Source organism: Odontesthes bonariensis, chromosome 17 (genome assembly GCF_027942865.1).
Source record: "Odontesthes bonariensis isolate fOdoBon6 chromosome 17, fOdoBon6.hap1, whole genome shotgun sequence".
Taxonomy (NCBI): Eukaryota; Metazoa; Chordata; class Actinopteri; order Atheriniformes; family Atherinopsidae; genus Odontesthes; species Odontesthes bonariensis.
In genome coordinates, this window is record NC_134522.1 from 12,769,816 (window position 1) to 12,792,453 (window position 22,638).

The following is a 22,638-nucleotide window of genomic DNA, read 5'->3' on the forward strand; positions in this document are numbered from 1 at the left end:
CGTCTAACAAAATAACTTGGAATGCAGAAATAGACAAAAAGGGAAAATACAAAGGGAGAATAAGAACGATAGGACAATGGGAGATGAAAGCGTTCAGAGGCCTAACCGTCAGTCTGAAGTGGTCTTTATGTTTGCTGTGAATGGCCACTGCAAAGTGTTGGTCGCTGGGCTGAGGAAGACGATTCTCTTCATCCAAAATGTCTAGGATTCCCACCAGCTTTGCCTCCACAAGATCTGGATATGACAAATGCTATGTTAGCAAATCAACCCCATTAATATGATTCATATTAAAGTCCAAATCTACAAAGTTCAGTGAAGCATCCGTGACAGCAATTTCATTACGCATTTCTTCCCAAGTCTTAGGTTTTACGTTCCTGGACCGAATGAAAAAACATATAAATAATCTGGTCCTTACCAGGTCTTCAAATTAGACTGATACAACCTCAGATGAACAATAACACATGACACATTTCTTGTTGTGTCAAATTTGAACAAGAATTGACCCAAAATACAGAATAATAAAACTGCAATAACGTTTTCTGTACGATGTTATCAGTCTCTCACATCATTGTGGAGGAATTTTAGTACACTCTTATTGACAAGGTTGATTCAGTTCATTGAGTTTTGCAGACGTTCATTTATGCACAGCTCTGTTCAGGTCCTACCTTAGCATTTCAATCAGGTTGAGGTCTGAACTTTGACACGGACCACTGCATCCTCACAATTCTTTTTTTTATTTTGACATTTGCGACTCTGCTTGGAATAATTGTCCTGTTGCATGATCCAGTTTCATCCAAACTTTAGTTGAAATATGACTCAAGAATACTTTGGTATACATAGCTCTAGGTTTTTCTTGTAGTTTCTCTGAGAACTGCAATTGAGAATTGGTACAAAACCGATGAGACATCCTCTCCTAGGAAGACTGGCAACTGTCTCGATTGTCTTTTCATTTGTAAATTATTTTTCCTACTGTAAAATGATGGGTAGAATGATTTGAGTCAAAAGAGAGTGCACTCGCTTTTTTACATGACTGTAACTACAAAGCAAATAATTTGCCTTAAATTGACATCAAAACTGACAATTTCCAGCAAAGAATAAGTTTTAAAAGTTTGCAGAAATCTTGAGAAACAACCGAAACTTTAATTCTCACTATTTACCTATATTAAGTGATGTGGAAACGACAATGGCCTTTATTAAGCAGAACTTAAAGAATCACTAAATGTTCTGATTGATATTTGTTGGAAATTTCCCCTGTTTACTGTTTCTGGATATGAATATTCAAAGTATAAAACATGTTTATCAGGATGCTCATTTAGTCAGAAATTTGAATTATGCATGCAACGCTGTTGAGAAAATAATGTGATGGCCAAGGACCTTAGAGAAAATTTACATGAACAAGCACCTGTGCATAAATCCCGAAGATGGATGAGTGAATTAATGGCCAGCCCAAACGGTCATTTGCAAGTCATGAATGTTATTCACTGCTGTCAGTTAGCCTCACACCTGAATAATCACAACCTTTGAAATACAAATCGAACTGCTTCACCTTGGTACGTGGACTACTTCATCTCAATAATTCCAGGATTCATTCAAGGAGAGACATAACCAAAACAAGAGGGCATAATTTCTCCATCTTCTCACAACACAAAAGAGAGGCCACAAAACCCACAAACACTCACTGCACTTACTCTCCTCTGACACGTGGATATGCCAGGTTTGAGGATAATAAGAAGTCTGTATTTTTGTCCCCGCAGCAGGTGTACTTTCCCTGCGTTGATGTGGGTTCCAGAAGAAAGAACCACATGACTGCTATGTGTCTGAGCTGCTGTTACACTTGCACCCTAGTAAATCTGGGGTACGAGGGCACTTCAGGTGCCCATATCTCTGTCAGTTCTTCTTGCACTTTCTGCAGCACAAGCTCTTGAAGGGAACACAGTGTCAGCTTATCAACATTACAAGGACCATCCAGGACAATCCCTTAAAGGATAAGACCGGTTTTTTGACATTGGGCCCTTGATTTCACATTATAACATGATGTTCTACTCACCCCTGCTTGTTGTTGGTCATTTGGAGCTGTTCCGAAGATATTCGCGAAGCGTCTGGCTGCTCTCTTGAGATATTCGGCCATGAAACGGTTTCCTATGGGCAAGCTTATACAGGCACAAACTATGCTGTTTATAATTTATTAATTACTCTACACTAGCACTGATAACGTGGAGGTGCATCGCTTACTTAAAAAAATCCGGGTTACTAATTTTGAATTTTAGCTGAATGAATAAATAGGCAGCAGGTCTGTGGGCTGTCTGTGGTAGTAGCACTACGATGACGTCAGTAACACCCACTTTACGACAAAAAAAATCAAAATTACAATAACCCGGATTTTTTTAAGTAAGCGACGCACCTCCACGTTATCAGTGCTGGTGTACAGTAATTAATAAATTATAAACAGCATAGTTTGTGCCTGTTTAAGCTTGCCCATAGGAAACCGTTTCATGGCCGAATATCTCAAGAGAGCAGCCAGACGCCTCGCGAATATCTTCGGAACAGCTCCAAATGTTCAACAACAAGCAGGGGTGAGTAGAACATCATGCTATAATGTGAAATCAAGGGCCCAATGTCAAAAAACCGGTCTTATCCTTTAATCACATATAGCTTTGATTCTTGGTCATTTGAAACTTGTTCAAGTCAGACATCTCATCAGCTTCAGGGGCAGATCTGAACAAATTCCTGCATCTTGTTAGCCTGGCTGACGCGTCCACAATCTCGATGAGATGGTGGTCTGGGAACTAGGTGTGCATTTTCTCGTATTTGAGGTGTGGTTTACGAATGCCTAGAGCCGTTTATTGGGCGCTATGAATGTCTATCAAATGACGTCAGGTTCTTCCCATGCTGCTTTGCGCGCGATTCATAGCCAATTGTATCACTTATACCAGATGACGACAGAAATTCGACGAGGAAGAAGAAAAAAATGGAAAATAAAAGTAAACTTGCGGGTTGATCTACTACTGTAGACAACAAAGTATATGCTATATTCTACATAAATTTACATAAATTGAGCAGCCTTGCTTTGTTGTCTACAGTAGTAGATCAACCCTCATCTTACATTGAAGCTCCCAGATCAAGGAAGTGACGTCGACGCAGCTTTAGCAGCAGAGAAGCTATTAGGCTTGTGTTGATAATAATAAACTCCTGGACTATGTACAAACTTCCAAATGCATCGTTTTGTGAGTACAGACCATATTTGTACTACTGTAGAAGTTTGGTGTCATGGCATGTGATTTTAGTGTGGTAATTTTGGAGATACTGCCAGGGTCCATTAGCGCTTGTACTAAGCTATTCGGAATAACTCAGCTGATGTTCAGCCAATATCGGAAAAACTTAGCTGGATGTCACGGTTCAAATGACCCTAGGGTGAATCTACTCCGAACCATCACTTTAAGTAGCTTAGAGCGCAAGTTTACTTTTATTTTACTTTTTTTTCTTCTTCTTCCTCGTCGAATTTCTGTCGTCATCTGGTATAAGTGATACAATTGGCTATGAATCGCGCGCAAAGCAGCATGGGAAGAACCAGACGCCATTTGAGAGACATTCATAGCGCCCAATAAACGGCTCTAGATATTTGTAAACCACGCCTCAAATACGAGAAAATGCACACCTAGTTCCCAGACCACCATCTCATCGAGATTGTGGACGCGTCAGCCAGGCTAGGCTGACTTTGCAGTGAGAATGAAATCGAGCGCAAAGCAGCATGGGAATTCCCAGGCTAACATCTTGTTTTTTACTGTAAAGCTGAGATCATCTTTATACTCATCAGTGACATCTTCTAAGAAAAGGACACAGTGAAATTCTAAAAAAGAGACATCACGCAGGGATTTAGGAGGAAAACTTACCTATGCAGTCCTGGTTGTCAACATAATGCACCTCATTCACTCCAAGCCCTTCTTTTTGATATAGTTCTTGCTCCTGCAGTGATTAAATATAAAAGTTTTAAAAAAAAAATCAACCCTAAAAATGGCATTGCTAAGATTTCCTGAAATAAAAAAAATTTCTCCACTTCCTCAAAAAACAAACATCAAACTGATGTGATTCGGATAATAACGAGGCTAAAACCAGAAATGTGGCACATTAATTGCAGACCTTGGAAAAGAATAACATTAAGACATCACAGGAGAGAAACAAGCCTCATCATTTCCCCAGAGAAATTACCATCCTAATGAGAGAACACACAGGAGAGATGGAGGGACAACGTAAGGAAGACAACAAAAAAGGGATGACAAAGAAGCGTGGAACACCAAACCCCGTCTAACAGGCTCGTGAAAGATTAAGAAAGTTTGGCTCGTCTGTGTTGTGATGTGGCAGGTTCCCCGGGATGAAGAAGTAAAACACACCAAATCACCCTAATACACAGGCTGCTCACCCACCTCTTTGAGAATGCGCTCGTTGAAGAATTGCTGTAGTTTCTCATTGCAGTAATTAATGCAGAACTGCTCAAAGCTGTTATGCTCAAAATACTCTGAGGGGGAAAAATAGAAGAAGCAGAAAAACATTTCATGTTTCAATTAATTCACAAAATAAAAAATTTTGCAAAGCCTGTGTTAATTATGGCAGTAGGGAAAATTATCTCTCAGGCAAGGGCTCTGGTAATGAAGTGTATATATGTATTAGAGTACTTAAAAAAAGGAAGTATTGCGCACAGACAAATGTCTCTCCGAGAGACTTAATTCCAAACATAGCAATGACAAATTCATATCCCGATGGGAGCAAAACTCAGTGAATTTGGGAAATAACAGGAACAGAGATTTGTCTTTTATGTAACCGGTTCTTTAGCTAAATCTACACTTTATTTGAAACTTCTATATTTATTGCAGCACGAACTGCATGTCATTACCAAACCCAGCTATGTCCAACACGCCGATGAAGTGGGAGGAGGTCTGGAAGGGGAAACACTGGTTTACTCGTTTCACCACATGATCAAAGAGGCGGCTGTACACTGCCTTGGCCAGGGCATCACGGGCATTGTTTGCCTGTTCCACCTTCAGAGGCACCCTGAGGGGACAAAAAAAGTGGGGCAGTGAGAGAAAGACTGAAACTGGGACACGATCGTCTCCAATAAAGTAAGTCTCCGTTTGATTTTTTTTCGGCAACCCCATCTTTAAGGTAGCGGCAAATGTTTTTTGAGACATCTTGCCCTCAGTTCCAGTATTTTCTATTCCAGCTAGGTGATTTTGTAAAAATGAGGGTCTTTCTTGGTCAAAGAGAGGGAATTCTCAAATATAAGCATTGAACTCTATTAGGCTCTCTGAGGGCACTTTAATACTATTCATGTTGAAATTATTCAAAAACGTTGACTGATGTGACAAAGTGCAGCTCCACAGTGACCAAGAGTTCAACTCAGCTGTCCCAGTTAGGACGAAGCTGAATTTAAAACTGAAGGAACTCTGTTTGGCATTGTTATAGCTTATCCCACTACTTTCTAATGACATTCAACCCAGTCAGCTCTCCAGAAAGATGAATCCATTGCGAACAGCACTGATCCATTCGTGACGGCAGTCTAATTTGACCCTTTCTTGTTTTTACTATGACAAAAGTTACGTGAAATAAAAACATCTAGAATTCTGACAACTGATCTCAGTCATTTCTATCTGCTGCAATGTCTCGTGTGCACACAAGTTAAAAGACTGTTTTGTCTCCACCCCCTTCTGTTACACCCAACCTCCCATTGGGAAGGGTGGATTTGTCTGGAGCAGAGTAACAAAGACAGTCCCCCCTTCACTCCACCTGCTCCCCAGACACTGGGGCTTCACTGTACTGGAGCCATGCTCCCTTTCCTCCTCAGATACAGATTGCATTATTTATATGGAGAAAACACTTCCAGGCCAGCCCAGCATCTGGCCCTTTTGAAATATTAATCTATCAAACCTGGCCCTATCACTCAAATACTACAACACCGCAAAAGATGATATGAGCAGTGTAAATACAATTTTTTCCTTGTTTTTTGGGGTGTATTTTTTTGGAACAAGTATTTAATTATTTGTTTTTTTAAATGTACAAAATCATGTTGTACAATTTAGCTGTGAACTAATACATACAGTCTTTAGAACAACGGCTGCACATAAGACGCATTCATTATTTAAATTCTACTTCGCTAATCTCTGACAGTTATATATATATCTCTGATAATTTACAAATTTGAAATCTCCTGTCAGCATTCTGCTAGTTCAGTGAGTTTAAATTGTTTTTCAGCAGTGAACAATGGCTTTGGCTTTTAAAAAGATTAAGGGGTATGTTTTTATCAATAAATATCTAGACATTTAAAGCTCATTACTGTTGCCCTTACTTGATAACTGTGCCTTTGGCGCCCCCTGCTGTAGTGAGCATGACTCTTGTTGTGAGGCTGACGCGCAGGTCGTCCTTGTCCAGGCCCAACAAGTCAGCACAGTACTCTAAAGTCTTGTCTGACTGATTCTTTAGGCTGCAACCACCTGTAAGACAAAACAATAAAAAAATATGCAAGCCACAGGTTCTGAACATGCAGGATGCTTTTCTATAACTTCCTGCCAACTGCTTTGAGAGCAACTTCATTGCATATTAACTTGGAGAATTGTTTTTGAGCCTCACAGCTGAACGTGAATGGTGTTGTCTTTTGAACCAAATGCAAGTAAACAGTGAATGAATAGCAGCACCAAAAAGCAGTCTAATAAGAGGCTTATGTGACTGAGAGGTTCAGCAACGGTCCGTGTTTATTGTACCGCAGCGGGAGAGACACGAGTCGCTCTTCTAGAACAGCACAAGTTACATTTGAAAGATTAATCTTTCCTCCGCATAGACCTTGATTGAAGATTTAAGCAATAAAAACAAAGGGAATAACAGCTTGTAGTTGCCATCGTAACAGAGGTCCTTTTTTATCACCACTTCAGACCAAGCAGTGATGATGTTCAGGGACATGGTTCCGTTTTTAAAATGTTTCCTTTAATAACAAAACTACTGACATCCATGCTGTTACATGTGTTGAATTAACAAATTAAAAAAAACAACCTTTTCCTGTTTTGGTCAAGAGGCTGATTATTCAATTCAAAATTATACAAAAAATTATAAAACTTCAAAAGTGGAGGAAGTCATTTTTTAAAATTTGCTTAAAAAGAAAACAAAACGGGACGGTTTCCACAGATAGTGCTGAAAGGAAATACTGGAACACAACAATAAAAGATCAACCCGTAAAGGAGCAGATGCAAATAGACATCACCTCATGGCAACACAAAACAGTCTTCATTTAAACTTGCCTAAATACCACTTTTGGACAATTTTGCAGATTATCCTAAAGTATTATGAAACTATTTGAAATTACAGCCTCTGCCTCACCTGAAGAGCTCCCTGTTTCTTCAAAGTCAATGTTCCCCAGATGCAGAACGCCAGCGACAACCCTGAAAAGATCCAGCTTCTCTGTGTCATTCAGACCAATCTTCTTCATGGCCACGCACATCCTGTTAAAGTCTCCCTGGTCGTCAAGAAGAGGGTCCTTCAGAGCGCCCAACTTCAGATGCTGCACAATACACAAGAGAGTTATAAACTGCAAAGAGACAAGCACCATGAACACTGTGGTTTCAGTTTCAGCTGCTTGTCTGAGGCAATGAGAAAATCTGACTTGGAACTGAACTGAACCCAACAGCTCACACAAAACTAAAAGACAAAAGCTAAAGAGGATCTTGAACAAACCAAAATATATTGTAAGGAAATACCTCCACCAGTAGCACACAGCAAGCTCCCCACTTTGGTAACTGATACTGCTATGTAGTTTTGTCTGGAAATGCCTTGATGACCACTGCATTTAGGTGTTTGAAATGACAGAGCCAATGTAATATTCAGAAATATGAAAGCCCTAATGATAAAAGCTATGAGAAGAGGAATAAAGAGTGAAATGTTTCATGCTTTATTCGGTGTCTTTATTAGGTTAACTGAAGATTAAAGTGACTTAATAATCGACAAGGGCTGCACAATTAATGCTCATGCTGAATATGATGCCATTTAATAGACTATTAACAAGTTTTGTCTCAATCAGAACAGTGCTTCATGTTATATTGACATTTATTTTGCAGGAAAACACAATAATTATGCAGCCCTGCACCATATGACTGAAAACAACTGAATAACCAAACACAAATCCAAACCTGGCATGCACATGCAGACAAAGAGGAAGTGCACCGATTTCCTGTTTTCACTACAAACAGGAGCACCTACATCCCCGGCAGATTCAGGGTTTAGTTTGGGGAAAACGTAAGAGGAAGAGTAGGGAGCACAAGGCCTTGAAAAGAAAACATCACCTTATCGTCCTGCACATTACACAAACATGAGGTGGGGCAGACAGATGACAGCTGACTTAATAAGCAACATATTACATGAAATACACTTTTACCTAAAACTTCAAAGATATATATTAATAGATTATAATAGTTTAGAATACAATAGTGAGCACAACTGATATCAGGCATGTTAAAGGACCATTTGACATTTTATGTCAACTTTATCAAAATCCATTTATTTCATGAATATTTCTGTTTCAAATGAATCTGAATCTGGAAAGAATGTCATATCTTAAGACAACAATGCAAATTACATTTCATTCGAAAGATTCAAGAACAGAGCAGTTAAACATTTAACTTGAGGTTGAGGGACACTGATTTGATGACATAGTTATCTGTATAGTGCACTCCCATCAGTGTGGGAGACAAAATATCATATCATGATTTATTTCAGGTATCCGAACAAAACGGTATCAAAATGAGGTTTAAACTGATAACCAAAGAAAAATGCAAAGCATTGGATTACAGAGAGTAAACCAGAACAGAATAGGAGATTACCTCAGGGCTCTTGCGGCTTTGCATTATTTGTTTATCACAGTCTTTACTGGCAAAGTATCTGGTACATCCTCGGTTCAGGTACTGCAAGAGAGAGAAAAAATTCAACTTAGAAACAATTGTAACAATTTCAGTAATCTGAGGAATATATTTCAATCTCAGTGAAAAATCTGCTGGGGATGTTATTAGTTTTCACAATCATTATCTCCCAGTATTGCTATACAGCTGACTGAAGGCAAATTGCATAAAATAACTGCCTCTGTTCATGTGGGTGTCACCTCAGGGACTAAATGTGTTGATAAACATTTCCGAAAAAGAAAAAGCAACATGAGCCACTGGTTTATCTGTCCAATGCCGTCTAGTAGAGCATGTTGAAGAAAATTAAGGCTGGGGTAGACTTGCTCCTTCGCTTTGCCCCTGTTGAGCTGATAATTGTATTCAAAAGACAAAGAATCCAGTGGTGACATGTTTTGCTGCTGAAGGGACATGATTTTAATCTGGGAAAATTTTTAGTTTGTGTAAAGAGATCCCTATAAAAAAAACAAAACCCCTGTCAAATCAAGTGGGATTCCACAAAACTGCCAACCAATACTTTTTCTAAGAACCCACGAACAAATAAAGACAATGTAATTGCATAAAAAAGATCAAAACATCACAACTCAGCTTTACTTTTCAGTTTATTTCAGGTGGGAATGATAAAATATAATCAATCTTCTTTTCATTTTAACAGCATTAAATTTGTTGTTCTTTTTTCTTTAGAAATATTGCTACTCCACCAACTGACCCTGAAACTGTCTGGAGAGTCCAGGTGTAATGTCTTCTTCAGGTCCTCCGATGCGCCTGCACACAGCCTGTAGAAAATGTGGTAGTTCCTCTCGTCGTTACTTTGCATACAAATCCTTGACTTCTCCAACAGGTAGTGGGACACAAATCCCCCCACAACTGCCTTCTGGTGGCACAAAGAAGAAATCCCATCTTAAATGAGGAAATCGTAAAACAAACTAGCACAATAGAAGCTGTCAGCACTTACTTTGTCGTTAAAGTGGATTTCTACAAACTTCCCGAAGCGACTGCTGTTATTATTCCGGACTGTTTTTGCATTTCCAAAGGCTTCCAGAAGAGGATTTGCTGAGGTATGAAAGGAAAAAAGTTAATTCAAGATAAAGAGACCCAAAAACAGTGCATATAAAACCAATATATTTCCTTGTGCATGTATTACCTTCCACAATTCTCTCATCAATATCTTGACCACTTCCATATGTTGTTGTCAGATATCTGAACGATAGGGATAAGAAAACAATTACATCCTACATTACTGTGGCTGCTTATCATTCAGCGACAGTAACAACAAATTACTGTTTTAGGGGCTATTTGTGACATGTAAACTTTATCGTAATTGTGTCGTGATTAGGTGTCAGACTTTGTTCACCAAAAGGAAAAGAAAAAGGGAGTGTTTCAGTTGGTCTCATACCTGAGAACAAACTTGGTGTTTTCAGTCTTTCCGGCACCAGATTCACCAGAAACTATGATGGACTGGCTCATCTTTAAAACCTTCATGTCCCTGTAGGCTTTGTCCGCTAAGCCAAACATATGAAAGACAAAATGAAAACAGATTAATTTACTTTCTGGCATTAGCAGGGCATAATGATAGGTCAAATTATTCATAATTTTATTTATCAAGGTTTCTTCAAGAATAACTGTGACAACAAGAGGATGATAATGAAATTTAAATGAAGTTCTCTGCACATAAAAACGACAAAAACTTCTATAAAGATGCAATCCCCTTTATTAAATTCTGACAAAGGTAGATTTTGTAAAGGAAAACTGCCACAGGTCCTTTTTACAGAGACCATGCTATGACGTGTGTTCAGCCTTTCTCTATTGGGTAAACAGACTTCAGTTTGGCCCTGTGACCACCTCCATAATTGTTGCTCTCAGAGATAAAACTCCATTCTGTATCTAAGCATTAAACACAGAACGTCTCATTAGTTTGAAAAAATTTAATTCTATTTTGCTTTTGCTAAAGCTTGTATTTATATATGTTACATGCTTACTTCATTTCAACTCGTACAAGAACAATCCCTCTAAATGTATCTTATGATCCACTATAAGTGCTTAGTGGGATATTTCCGGGAATATTTTCAAGGACTTTAAAAACTCAGCAATCAGTTCAAATTGCTGTCTTCTCCCTCATCGCTGCCTATGTGTTTCTCTATAACAAACTCATTCAGGCTCACCCTCACCCTTAAGGAGGTGCAAAATGTGTACAGTGTGTTTGCAAACCGTAACCAAAGATCGGCGTGAGCTCTCACCTATAGCATAGACATGCGGTGGCAGAGTGCCCAGTGATTTCCCTCGGTACGACTTGATGGCATCAGGGCCGTACAGTTTTGGTATGTCATAGTAAGGATTAATAGCTATCAGGATATTAGCCACAAAGGTCTGCAAGTGAAGCAAATGCAAGCACAATTAGGTTAACTGCATTTAAATAAGCTAAATTATTGAACAATGAAAGACAAAAGAAGTGAAAATGACCCTACTGAGGACTGAGGAAACACACCATAACTTGTTTTCATGTCTTACATTTCTCATCTACCAGCTGTTCCTCATTTCCTAAGTGAGGTCAAGACTGGGTTTGCCAGTCTGGCCTTTGTCTAGCTGCCCTTCCCTCTTTGCCACCTGGTACTTTTCCTCTTGGGGAATCAAGGATACAGACCCTGTCTTTCTGCTCTCCAACCTGTTGTATGAGCTAATTAAATGGTAATGTCTCTAACCAATAACAAGAGCAGCACTGTGTGGAATATATACTTGGACAAAGGCAGATCATTACAGAGGGATACATACATAGATGTGGTCTTTACTGTACCGCACTCTGACATTGTTGAGAAGAGTGGCTTCATTCAAGTACATAAGGGAACCTGTAACGACCGAGGGCACAAATAGCAGATGTAAAATCCAATTCTCGCAGAATTAAATATATATGTGATTGTGTATATACATTTTCAACGAGTTTAATTTCGGTAAAAACTTACAGTTATCATCAACATACTTGTTGACATCATCCTCTGCAGGGAAGACTTGGTTCATCGGAGCAAGAAAAGTCTGTAACATGAATCAACCTAATTATTGTAACATTTACATGATGCAATTCACAGGAGAGACATACGTGCTGCAAGTTGTACCGTCTTCATTAATCTGTGCCAACATTATGTACAACAACACTCGCGGTTTAGTTCTAGCAATTAGAAAAGCTCATCATTTGAAAATAGAGACACATATTAAACATCGTTAACAGCTGGGCAAGCATGCACAAACATGAAACATTTATCATGCTAAAGGATCCCCATAATGATGTATAGACTGACATGTTCACAGGCTACATTAGTTACTGATGTTTTCACTCTATTGTTTAAAAGTCTGAGTTCATGGAAATAAACTCAATGGAACAAGTCAGCTGTGAGAGAAACAAGGGGAGACATGGCAGGACGATGAATAATTTGGTGGGAGAGCAACAGGATCTGAACACCTGACTGAGTTATTCGGTGGTGTGTATGTGGTCAGGAGCAGATAAGTGCTGGTTTTACAGGAACCCATCAAGTCGTTAGAGACTAACTTTACCCTCAAGATTTAAGAAAGGGTAATCGTGTATTGTTTTTCTAAAGCATATAGCAACAACATAAGCAGCTTTTTCACCATTTGGATGTAATGTGTAACACACACTGCCTTCTGCATATCAGAACCACTGGCTGAAGAAGTGAGCATGATCCTCTCTGCGCAATGATGCATGGTTTATTGCCACAAACAGCCGGCAAGCATAAACAGAATGAGCTTTGTGTGCCTGCTGCAGGAACTTGGCACAAACCTGAGCAAGGCCATAAACAGTAACGACCATGTGAAAAATGTCTGACCAATAAAACTGACGGCGAAAAAAAAAAAAAAAGGTAGATGGGCTAAGGGTAGGCCCCAGAGCTAAGCCACTAATGAGCTCAAGTTTGCAGTTAAAAGAGGCATTCAATGGGCCTTTCATTGGTCCACTGAATGGGACAGAATTCATCTCTAATGAAGTGATGATGAAAATCATGAAATAAATCCTCAAAAAAGTTAGTCTTCCAAGTGAGGAATTATAAGACCTGTAAGCTATACGTGTACTGAAAATGTGAAATTCTCAAGATAAGCTGCGTGCGAGAATACAAACATCCACATCAGATCAAATAATAATCAAAATCTACCCTCTCAGCTCCTGAGTACTAAGTCCATCAAATGTCTCAGTATGATCTAACATGAATGCAGTAGGTAATTCCCCTGAGAATTTACAGTGAAAGCGCTGTGTAAAACTTTATTCTGCTGACCTGTGTGTCGCTTTCCACAAGCTACTTTAAAAAAAATGTATTATTGATATCCAAACCAGAAAAATCATTATTACAGATAAACAGAGAGCCTCATCTGCACCTAATATAATAATTTCAGCAGCCCTGTTGTTGCATAATTTCCTGTTACTTATGTAACCCAAACTAATTAATTATGTTTTTTTTCCTCACCCTCAATATTAATAGGGAAATACTTACAAAAGAAATTTTACATTTTCATTTAAAACCATTTTCTATTAATATACATTACTGACAAATAATAAAAAAATTAAGAACATGAACGTGGGCTGGATATATTTTAAAATGCAAGAAACACATCTCATCGTCTCTTTAGTAGCAACTTGAGATAATAAACATGTTAGAAAAGCACTTGTGAGAATAATACAACTAATGAAAGCTGTACTCCATTCAGCACCTTCAGGGCCTTGTGCGGGCTGGCTCATCCTCACACAGTCATTTTGAAGGCACTGTGCACGGAACAGAATCAAACAAATCCTGTTAAGGATTAATGATGGCTGCTGCTTCCCCTACTATGCCGAACTGAGCCACACCAGGGATGTTATTCGAGACACCAATTCTATGCCCGCTATAACATCCCTGGTGTGAGACTTGGCCGGGCAGTAATTGTGGTATTAATAGTTCGGTCAAAACAAAAGCCTCCACTACATGTCTGTTGTAAACATCAGAGGCCTGCTTGCTGTGGACACGTGATGGCTCAGGTGTAACAGGTGGCCTTTACCTCCTAATGAGCTGCTCTTCTCCAGGCAACCCTATCAGCCCACCTGCTGCTTCTCTTCATTTATTTATGTCTCTGTACATGTGGTCTCTGGTGTTTCTCACATTTCACACATTGTTGCGCTAACGCCTTCCTACCTGAAATCACACTTGAAACAGACCGAAACATATCTACAGAAATTATAACTCTTCTTTTATTGTCATTTTCCTTAAAGCTCTGCACATGAATATGCAGTTACGTGTAGATGGCGATGAGCCCTCTGGGATTAAGGCACAAAAATGTAGAAGTGTATTTTGCACCACAAACTTGCTTTTAAACTGAAAGTCTCGGCTTGTGTGTATGACCCACCTTGCCCCTCTGGTTCGTTGGTTCTATCGTGAGCGTGTCGGCTCCTATGTCAACGATCACGCCCAGCTGGAACCCGTCGGTGGGGTGGGGCGCCCACACTGGCTTCCCGTCCTCCATGGCTTACCTCTGCTCAGCACAGCCACACAACTGTCAGGTGAGGGGCAGGGAGAGGAAGAAAGCCAACGTGAGAGGAGGAGGGGTTAAGATAGGCATGCAAAATGCAATACACAGATTTGCATTTTACATCAAGTTCCTTAAACAAACTTGGCTTCCAAGTTCCTTCATTGTCTGTTTCTCAAGTCTAATATATATGCACACATGATATTTACCTTGCATGTACTTCACTACTGCACAGCTAATGAAAGTATTGCTATTGAGAGACTTAAACAAAAGGTCGTTTTTCACCTAATCCTTATTTGTCTGGTATTAACTATGTGTGTCCCTTCAAATATCACAATAAGTTTAAATAGCATAGTTCAGTAAAAGTCTTGGAAAGAGTAACATTTTGCAGTAACAAGTTAACTTTTTAATTGATGTGAACACTATGTAAAGCAGCTAAAGCAACTTTAATGAACTCTCAAGATAGATTAGAAGGAATTAATGAACAAATTAATCCACGGTGACATTGCAGATCCATTTGCATTAAGTGACTGGGACTATACCAGCTGCTGCTGTCTGCTCTGCTTTTCATTAACTTGTTATCCACCTACTGATCTTGTAAGAGAGGATCTCTCACTGCAGTGAGGATACAGTTGTATCCTCAGGGACTCAAATCCCCTAGCAAGGAAAACATGACCCCAAGTGACCCACAATTGTCTGGAAGCATGTTTGATGTCCAAGCTAAAACTACACACGAGATAATCCATTTAAACTAAAGGCCTCCTGAATTACTTTAAATTCACAAAGGGCCAGTGGTTAAGAGTTGGTGGATTTCTACAGGACTTTTTGTGAAATGTGTACATACAAATCCTGAAGAGTCAACTTTCTGAGTCTTTGTAGTCTCTGACAAAATGCACAGCTTTATGCATTTGGCGGTTTTGTTAATCTCGTGAGATATTCTTTCACAAATGACGACAGCAGTGGCGACAACCAGGCAGATCACTTTTAGCTGGATCTGTTGACAATCTTAAAGCATCTTCAGTCAAATGTGAAACTTGAGTTTTCACAAGCGTGTTGTTAACCTGCTTTAATTCAACAACTAATATTGTGAATTCAAAAAGAGAGGGTATTTGATGGAAACTACTGATATATCCCAATGTTTAACGATGCAGTCGATTTAGCGTCAAGATGGATCTAACCTGCAATACTGCAATAGAAGTGTGTGGTGGGGTGTTTTCCTACAGAGACATTAACCCCTGCCTGTATTCTCTTTGTGCCTGTCAGGGTTGTGGGTACGTTAGCACCCGCCGACAACAGTGCAAGTTTGAGCAGAAATTGCTGCCCTCTTTTTAATTTATATCCAGTTCCTTTCTGCTTTTTTTTTTTTCTACTTATATAAAGTGAAAATACAACCGATCGTATATATTATTCAACAGTTTTCAATGGATAAAATGAATAATTGTGACTTTAAGAGACGACAGGAGCAGTGAGGGATGGGAAGATCTTTTACAATAGATTTGTTATGGTGAATCAAGCCATTCGGAGATTCTTGGTCTCTTACAGCAGTCAACCTTTCACCAATTTATTATTACGGAAACGCTGGAACATGCTGTTGAAATTAATGCAAGTGCAATTTCCTTGAGCCGTGCATTTAAGTACTCAGACAGCTGCCAAGTGCTATATGTTGTACTTTTAATGTGATTTATTAGAACTGTATAATACTACAGCACCTGCCACAGAGACTGAATATAAGATAAAGGAAAACGACATGCTGTTATCTCAGTTTATTGTTTTATGACCCATCTCATCGTAGAGCAATGCCTTCTATTTACAACAGATATCTAACTCAAGGTTGCTAGGCCAACACAAGAGGAGAAGATTTCCTTTATCAAAAACCCAACAGCCTGCAAGGCCAAATCTCAAACAATGATAATTTAAACTCTTCACTGCTGCTTACGAATGCTGTCTGTTCATAGCAGCAAATCTGGAAGCAACAAGATGATATAAAACGCCTTGAACCTCTGCTGTTGAAAGCTGAGTCAGTGGATGGCTTGAAATCGACCAGATTAAAGGTCCAGTCATTCAAGACCAGGAAAATTACACTATAGGTGCATTATCGTTTGGGCATTGTGCGCTACGTTGTTTTCCATTTTCAATTATTGAAATCAAGTGTTTGTTTCTGATCAGTTTCCAAACGCTTGGATTGAAACCCCACTGAAACACAAGCAGTGGAAAAACACCACAGATGGAAAAAAAAAAAAAAAAAGATAAGTATACTTTCCAGGTCTGTCATCATCAGCCTCCAAGTGTTAGATCAAGGCTGTGCGTGGAAGTGTTTGGGGAACCGTTTTTCTTAGATGACAGATAGCAACAAAGCCATAACACAGTTCCCCACATCAACCCAAGTTTAATTACCGTTGTCCACACAGGAAACATGCTCAGTTGAAAAATACATGACCACTAAAGTCTAATATGAGTGCACACAAATTACTGTGGAGGAAACACTATGGACACAATCCAGTGATCCAAATTAATTTACTGAGAGCTCAAGGATTTTAACAATGACCTCGAGTCAACCCTCCAAACTATCTGGGGTATCAGTAAAGATGACAACCTGCTACATAAAACTCGACATCACAAAGTTAATGTGTCTCTGACTGCCCGGAACAGAACTGAGACCATTCCCCCGTGAGAAACTTTGACTCCGCAGCTGTAAATCCTCTTAGTATTTGACCCTAATCCAGACGGAGAAGTGAGACACTTCAAGTGAGGCCCAAGTCTGGCAAACTCAAGACAAAGCAAATCAGAAGGGAGCTGCGTATCAGGTGAAAGAGACTGAGGCTTGCAAGCAGTAAACAGAGCAGAAAACATAAACATGAAAATACAAATGTATGGACACTGGCTCCGAGGTTAAAGCAGGACATGCAACAACACGCCTCTTGTTTCCTGCCATTTGTTTCCTGTTCTCTACCAGGCCAAAGGGACATGGAAAATACACTGGACACTGACTGCGGGGCAAAAGCAAGAGAGATGCACACAGGGGCTACACTTACAGAGGCAGAAAAGGGGTATGGCTGGAAATAGATAGCATGTCGAGGGCTATACAGTTTAACATTCACAAAAAAGGAAGCAGTCTGTCATGAAAAAAATAAAATAAAAATCAGAAAAACAAAAGCCCAAGTAATCTTGTTAAATCCATAAAGGGAATTTAAATACACTGTGGCAATACCACAGCATGTACAGGATAAAAAGTCTGACTGCGTCAATACAGTCTAAGATATAAGCTATCCTCTCTCTGTGGACTAACGGTTTTAAGCCCCTTAGAAATAAGCCATAAATGACTATAGAGGAAGCAGACATTACACCGATGCAGGTAGGAGCAATTAATTGGTACGCAGAACAGTTGGAGGACTGTAAATAAACTCAGTCGTGAATGGTTATGAAAAAATAGCTCAAGATGTGTCTGTCTCTGACTATTAGGTAAAAAGTGTAAAAGTTCGACAAAACAAGCATACTTACGACTTATATCCTTCAAACAGTCAAGTTTACGAGCAGGGGGTCAGTAATGACTTTTATGTCCCTCATACGGGGATGTGTCTGTGGCACTGGTCCAGGTTTCTCGGCGTTCCCTCGCGCAGCAGGACAGGACGGATGAACACGAGCAGACTGTTCGCGCACCGGTAAGCGCCGGTGACGTCACATCAGAGGTGCGTTGAAGTGCCGCTCGTAAGATCCCGTGTTAAGTAAAAAAAATGTTTGTTGTTTTGTTTTATTCTAATTCTTTATTCTAATTCTTCCGGTGGAAGTATGTTTACATAAAGACAGTATGTTACAAAAAGTGTGGGTTGGCTATAAAAGTACTTGAAATATTCAATAGTGCAGATCTTCAAATAATGTTTTTTTTTAGCTGCATCAAAGACATCGAATTCTGCTCTAATGTATCCTACCTTTACAAAAACACGTTTTATGTCACTCTTGGAATCGATATTTAGATAAAAATATTCAGAGATATGCTTTGGACCAATTGTACTCTCTGACGCCATATGTACTTCAGCTTTGATAAATACAGTTGTTTGCGTTTGATATATTGATTTTTTTCCCCCCCTTTGTTTCATCTCCATAAAACTGAACCAAAATAGCGAACACCTTACCACTTCACCCGGTGTGTTGAATAGACTACAGATGCAGCCTTGACTTAAGAGTCATAAATATTTGAGAGGCACGTAATCTAAAACTTATTGGGGGATTTTTGAAGGAGACACCCAATCCACAGCTGAAACACTGGCTGTCACGGGGTTTATAAATCTAATTACGATATCCGATACTACTGTATTGGACGGTGTCTGATTACTGACTCAAGATGACAGCATGTAAAAACTGAAACGAGATATTTTTCTCATAACATGCTCAAAGTTTAGACAACCATTTGATAAAAACAAAAACAAAAACAAATAATAGATGGCACATTTTGTATTTGGATACAACAACACACAATCTAAACAAGATTTCATCAATCATTTTAATCGTGTAAAATCTCGCCCTGTGCTCCAGTTCAGGAGCCTCCCCCCATACATGGACAATGGCTCTCTCTGGTGGCCATCCAAGGGAGAAACATATTTGTGTCAAAAACCAGAGTATCAGCTTCCAAAAAATCTATTCATTTACAGGAGGAAAGAGAAGCATAAAGAAATTTGGTGAACAACTTGTTTTCATTTTAGAATGAAATGCATTATACATTTTTGTCTCCTATATTGTTTAATTGTGTCTATATATGTAAGCCGTGGTCATTTACAATTTGAAATAAATCACATAGCATGGTTGACGCACTGCAGTGCTTTTGCAGTAAATAAATGAAGCAAGTGGCACACAACCCATACAACTTTCATTTTTATTAATGAAAGAATCGCACCTATAGGACAAAGTGAAAGACAGCTCATGTAAAGGTACAGTCACTTGTTATGAATGCCAACATGTGTTACCTTCTTATCACAAATGAATGAAAATCTACAAGAGTGTTCAAAAGCAGCCGTTTCATTGTAATTATCTGGTAGCATTGAGTCAGTGCATGTATCAGGCCCCACTGTCATCAATCACCCGACCACTTTCCCAGCCAATTATCTGTTGAGCCCCCCAACTGCTTTTGCCTTTATCAGTGAACTGTTTATAAATGTCCTATCGCACACGCATTCTGTGGTTGCTGGAGGGGAAACATGAAATGCGTCTGTAGGACTGCCAGCATTCAAAGCTCCTGCAAATCTTTGCAAGTTGGAAATATTTTTGTTACTTCGTCCTGTAAATTATCGCTCCAGGTAAGCAGTCTGGATTTTGAAATGTCTATTTATTTCTAAGCCAATGAATGTGTAGTATTTTTCATTAGTGCATTGCTGTGTTTGCAACTACAAAGCGGAGCTTGTCCTTGGTTTAAACAAATCTGGATGTGGCTTCGATGTATTTGTGCCAGGCGTCTAAAAGCTAGGAATAAGTTATGTAAATAAAACAAATCCTCCAGGTTTAATTATTTTAGCTCTGAAGTAATTCATTTTTATCCTAATTACCTACATTTTTTCTTTTAGGATAGTTCTCACTCACAATCCTTTCTTTAATGTGTTCTGTTTCTCCAGTATAGCCTACCATCCAGCCTATGTAGAAGAATGAGAGGAGAGAAACTGCTGCTTCATGTGGTACTAATGTCTGCGATGATGAGTTTCTTGCAAGTACAGATTTCATATGGTCAACACATGGCAGAAGACTCTTGCACAGTCCAAATCCTGGTCCCTGGACTCAAAGGCATGGCTTTCTTTCAGACACATCGCAAACCAAGCAGATTAACAGTCAGTTGTCAGTGAGTGAAAATAGAAAAAGAATTTGTCTGATCATCTTTTTCTTATTTTTTCTGCAAAAGGAGAACCGGGAGACAAAGGACAAAAAGGAGCCCCCGGCAGACCGGGAAGAGTTGGCCCTCCAGGAGAGATTGGTATACTTTGCTGAATGTTTTCTGTTTTGCTTTATGAGCACAGTTGTATTTTCCTAAAATGTCTTTCCTTATGAAGAGTAAACCTACCGTTGAGAGGAAAAAAACACAACATTTACCACAGGAGATGTATGCGAGTCCTAATTTTCACAACACCACAAGATTTGGGGGAAAGATCGCATTTCTTGGGCTGATAAGGTGCTGTTACACCACAAGCAGGCCAACCAGATATGTCCAAGTGTTTACATTTGGGTGAGAGGTTGGAGGAGAAATGATGATAATTGTGGAATCCAGTGTTTACTGAAAGCCTTTAATGAGGAGTGAAGGGCTGTGCTCTGAGGCAGATTTGCTCATCTTCTTCATTAATATCTTAATATCTAAGTGGAAGAAAATAGTGTTTTTTGAGTTTTTAAAGTGTTTTTTCCTATAATGAGAGGTGTATGTTTTTTAATAGATTGCATAATATTTAGAATTCCTTAAAATATGCACTTTTTTCAGGGGAACCTGGGTTTAAAGGACAGAAAGGCATGATGGGACGTTATGGAAAAGTTGGCCCAAGTGGAATGAAAGGTTGTACAATATGAGTGATGTACTTCATCCAAACCTGTTTTGGAATAAAATAATTAGATGTTCAGTACAAAGCTAAATAGAATTGCTAAATAACTGTATTTTTTTGTCTCAGGGGCTAAGGGAGATGTGGGTGAACCTGGTCCAAGTGGCCCTAACGGAGAGCCAGGTGAGATATTAAGCCACTTTACACTGTTTATCAATCAGATTATAGCAGGATTAGACAGATTTGGTAGAAAATTAATTAAATCGACTGTGTTGTAATCCCCTCGCATTTTTGCCTTATCAGGTGTTCCATGTGAGTGCACACCAATGAGAAAGATGATTGGGGAAATGGACATTATTGTGGCCCACTTATCCTCAGAGCTGAAATTCATTAAAAATGGTACAATCTTGTCATTCATTTGAAAATGTTGTGTGTGTAGAAATATTTCCCGTCTGTCGTTTTAACTGCTCAGCCTTATAGAAGTGTAAATGATGGACATGTCAATGTAAAATTTATAGAAATGCAAGTGCTCATTTTTCAGCACTGCCCTCCCCTGCAGCTGTTGCTGGCATAAAAGAGACAGACAGTAAGGTCTATCTGTTGGTGAAGGAGGAGAAGCGCTACGCCGATGCAGAGGCCTACTGTCAGATGAGGGGAGGGCACCTGGCCATGCCGAAAGACGAGGGGGCCAACGTAGCCATTGCAGGTTACATAACCGAGGTAGGCCTGAGCAGAGTCTACATTGGCATTCATGACCTCGACCGTGAGGGCGTTTTCACATACGTGGATCGCTCTCCCATGACCACCTTCAGCAAATGGAGGAAAGGTGAGCCCAACAACGCCTATGATGACGAGGACTGTGCTGAAATGGTGGCCTCTGGAGAGTGGACTGACGTAGCGTGCCATCCCACCATGTATTTCATTTGTGAATTTGATAAAGACAGTGTCTGAGTTCAGTCAACAAACTGCTGTACTGTCTGCAGCTTCCACCTGTAAATACAACAACATCACATGCCAGTTGTTCAAACTTGTACATTTTCCGTATCTTATTAAGCTCACAGGCTATTTAATGTCTGAGCAAGCAAATCAGCTTTACCTTTTTAAGAATTTTACTCATTCTGAGTGCTTTTTAATTTTCACATTCTGTGTTTCATTGGCATTACCAACAGCATGTCAGGATATGTATTGAATTTTTATGTTATGCAAACTATCCAGTAAAAAGGCCACTGACAAACAAGGCAAGTAAGCAGAGGGCTGTAGATTGTATAGAAAAATATCCAATTAAAAGACAGATGTTGGTTCCAGTTGGGTGCTTTTAATCAAAGAAATAGAATGCAGCATGCATTGTATATTCATATTCATATAATAAGTTATGTGGCAGTTGTCATACAATAAACATGGATGGATAATGTGGAAAAAAAATAGTGCATTATTTGCTACTGCTAAGATTATTGCTGCTTATTTCTACTGCAGCAGCTGAATCAAGTCCAGCAGTGGGAGACAGACCCCACCCTTTGAAAGAAAACTGCGCTGTAATAATTTCTTTTCACATTAAATTTACTTGCTTCCTACTGTGACATATCAAAATGCTTTTAAAGCTGCTCTGACTAAATGTGATGAATCTAATCTGCTGAGTATGAAAGTGGAAAGTATTGTCAATACTCTGAAAGCATGACTATATTCCCAAACCCAAACCTTCCAGTGACAGAAAG

At 39.3% G+C, this 22,638-nt stretch overlaps 2 protein-coding genes across 2 annotated transcripts in view; one reads left to right on the forward strand and one right to left on the reverse strand.

The window, feature by feature from the left end:
• myo6b (myosin VIb) overlaps positions 1-18,054 on the reverse strand; it is a 36,843-nt gene extending 18,789 nt beyond the window's left edge. Inside the window, exons 1-16 of the mRNA XM_075447637.1 lie at positions 17,922-18,054; positions 14,304-14,450; positions 11,885-11,954; positions 11,697-11,770; positions 11,165-11,294; positions 10,324-10,429; positions 10,072-10,127; positions 9,883-9,980; positions 9,637-9,801; positions 8,856-8,936; positions 7,360-7,540; positions 6,338-6,482; positions 4,889-5,046; positions 4,422-4,513; positions 3,891-3,963; positions 107-234 (exon numbers count right to left, since the gene is read on the reverse strand). Coding sequence (XP_075303752.1) covers positions 107-234; positions 3,891-3,963; positions 4,422-4,513; positions 4,889-5,046; positions 6,338-6,482; positions 7,360-7,540; positions 8,856-8,936; positions 9,637-9,801; positions 9,883-9,980; positions 10,072-10,127; positions 10,324-10,429; positions 11,165-11,294; positions 11,697-11,770; positions 11,885-11,954; positions 14,304-14,420 — 1,674 coding nt within the window. The 5' untranslated portion in view covers positions 14,421-14,450; positions 17,922-18,054. The remainder of the gene's footprint in view (positions 1-106; positions 235-3,890; positions 3,964-4,421; positions 4,514-4,888; positions 5,047-6,337; positions 6,483-7,359; positions 7,541-8,855; positions 8,937-9,636; positions 9,802-9,882; positions 9,981-10,071; positions 10,128-10,323; positions 10,430-11,164; positions 11,295-11,696; positions 11,771-11,884; positions 11,955-14,303; positions 14,451-17,921) is intronic.
• Positions 18,055-20,053: 1,999 nt separating this feature from the next.
• Positions 20,054-22,078, forward strand: colec11 (collectin sub-family member 11). The gene is made up of 6 exons (XM_075448004.1): positions 20,054-20,189; positions 20,305-20,376; positions 20,872-20,943; positions 21,056-21,109; positions 21,230-21,325; positions 21,468-22,078. Exons 1-6 carry the CDS (start codon positions 20,054-20,056, stop codon positions 21,875-21,877), a joined length of 840 nt encoding a protein of 279 aa, XP_075304119.1. The 3' UTR covers positions 21,878-22,078.
• Positions 22,079-22,638: the final 560 nt, after the last annotated feature.

Excerpts from the sequence above, each read along its gene's own strand:
- colec11 (XM_075448004.1), top strand. The coding sequence starts at position 20,054 with ATGAGAGGAGAGAAACTGCTGCTTCATGTGGTACTAATGTCTGCGATG. Across the intron at positions 20,944-21,055 it reads TGGCCCAAGTGGAATGAAAG|GGGCTAAGGGAGATGTGGGT; the intron begins GTTGTACAATAT and ends TTTTTGTCTCAG. Across the intron at positions 21,326-21,467 it reads GCTGAAATTCATTAAAAATG|CACTGCCCTCCCCTGCAGCT; the intron begins GTACAATCTTGT and ends CTCATTTTTCAG.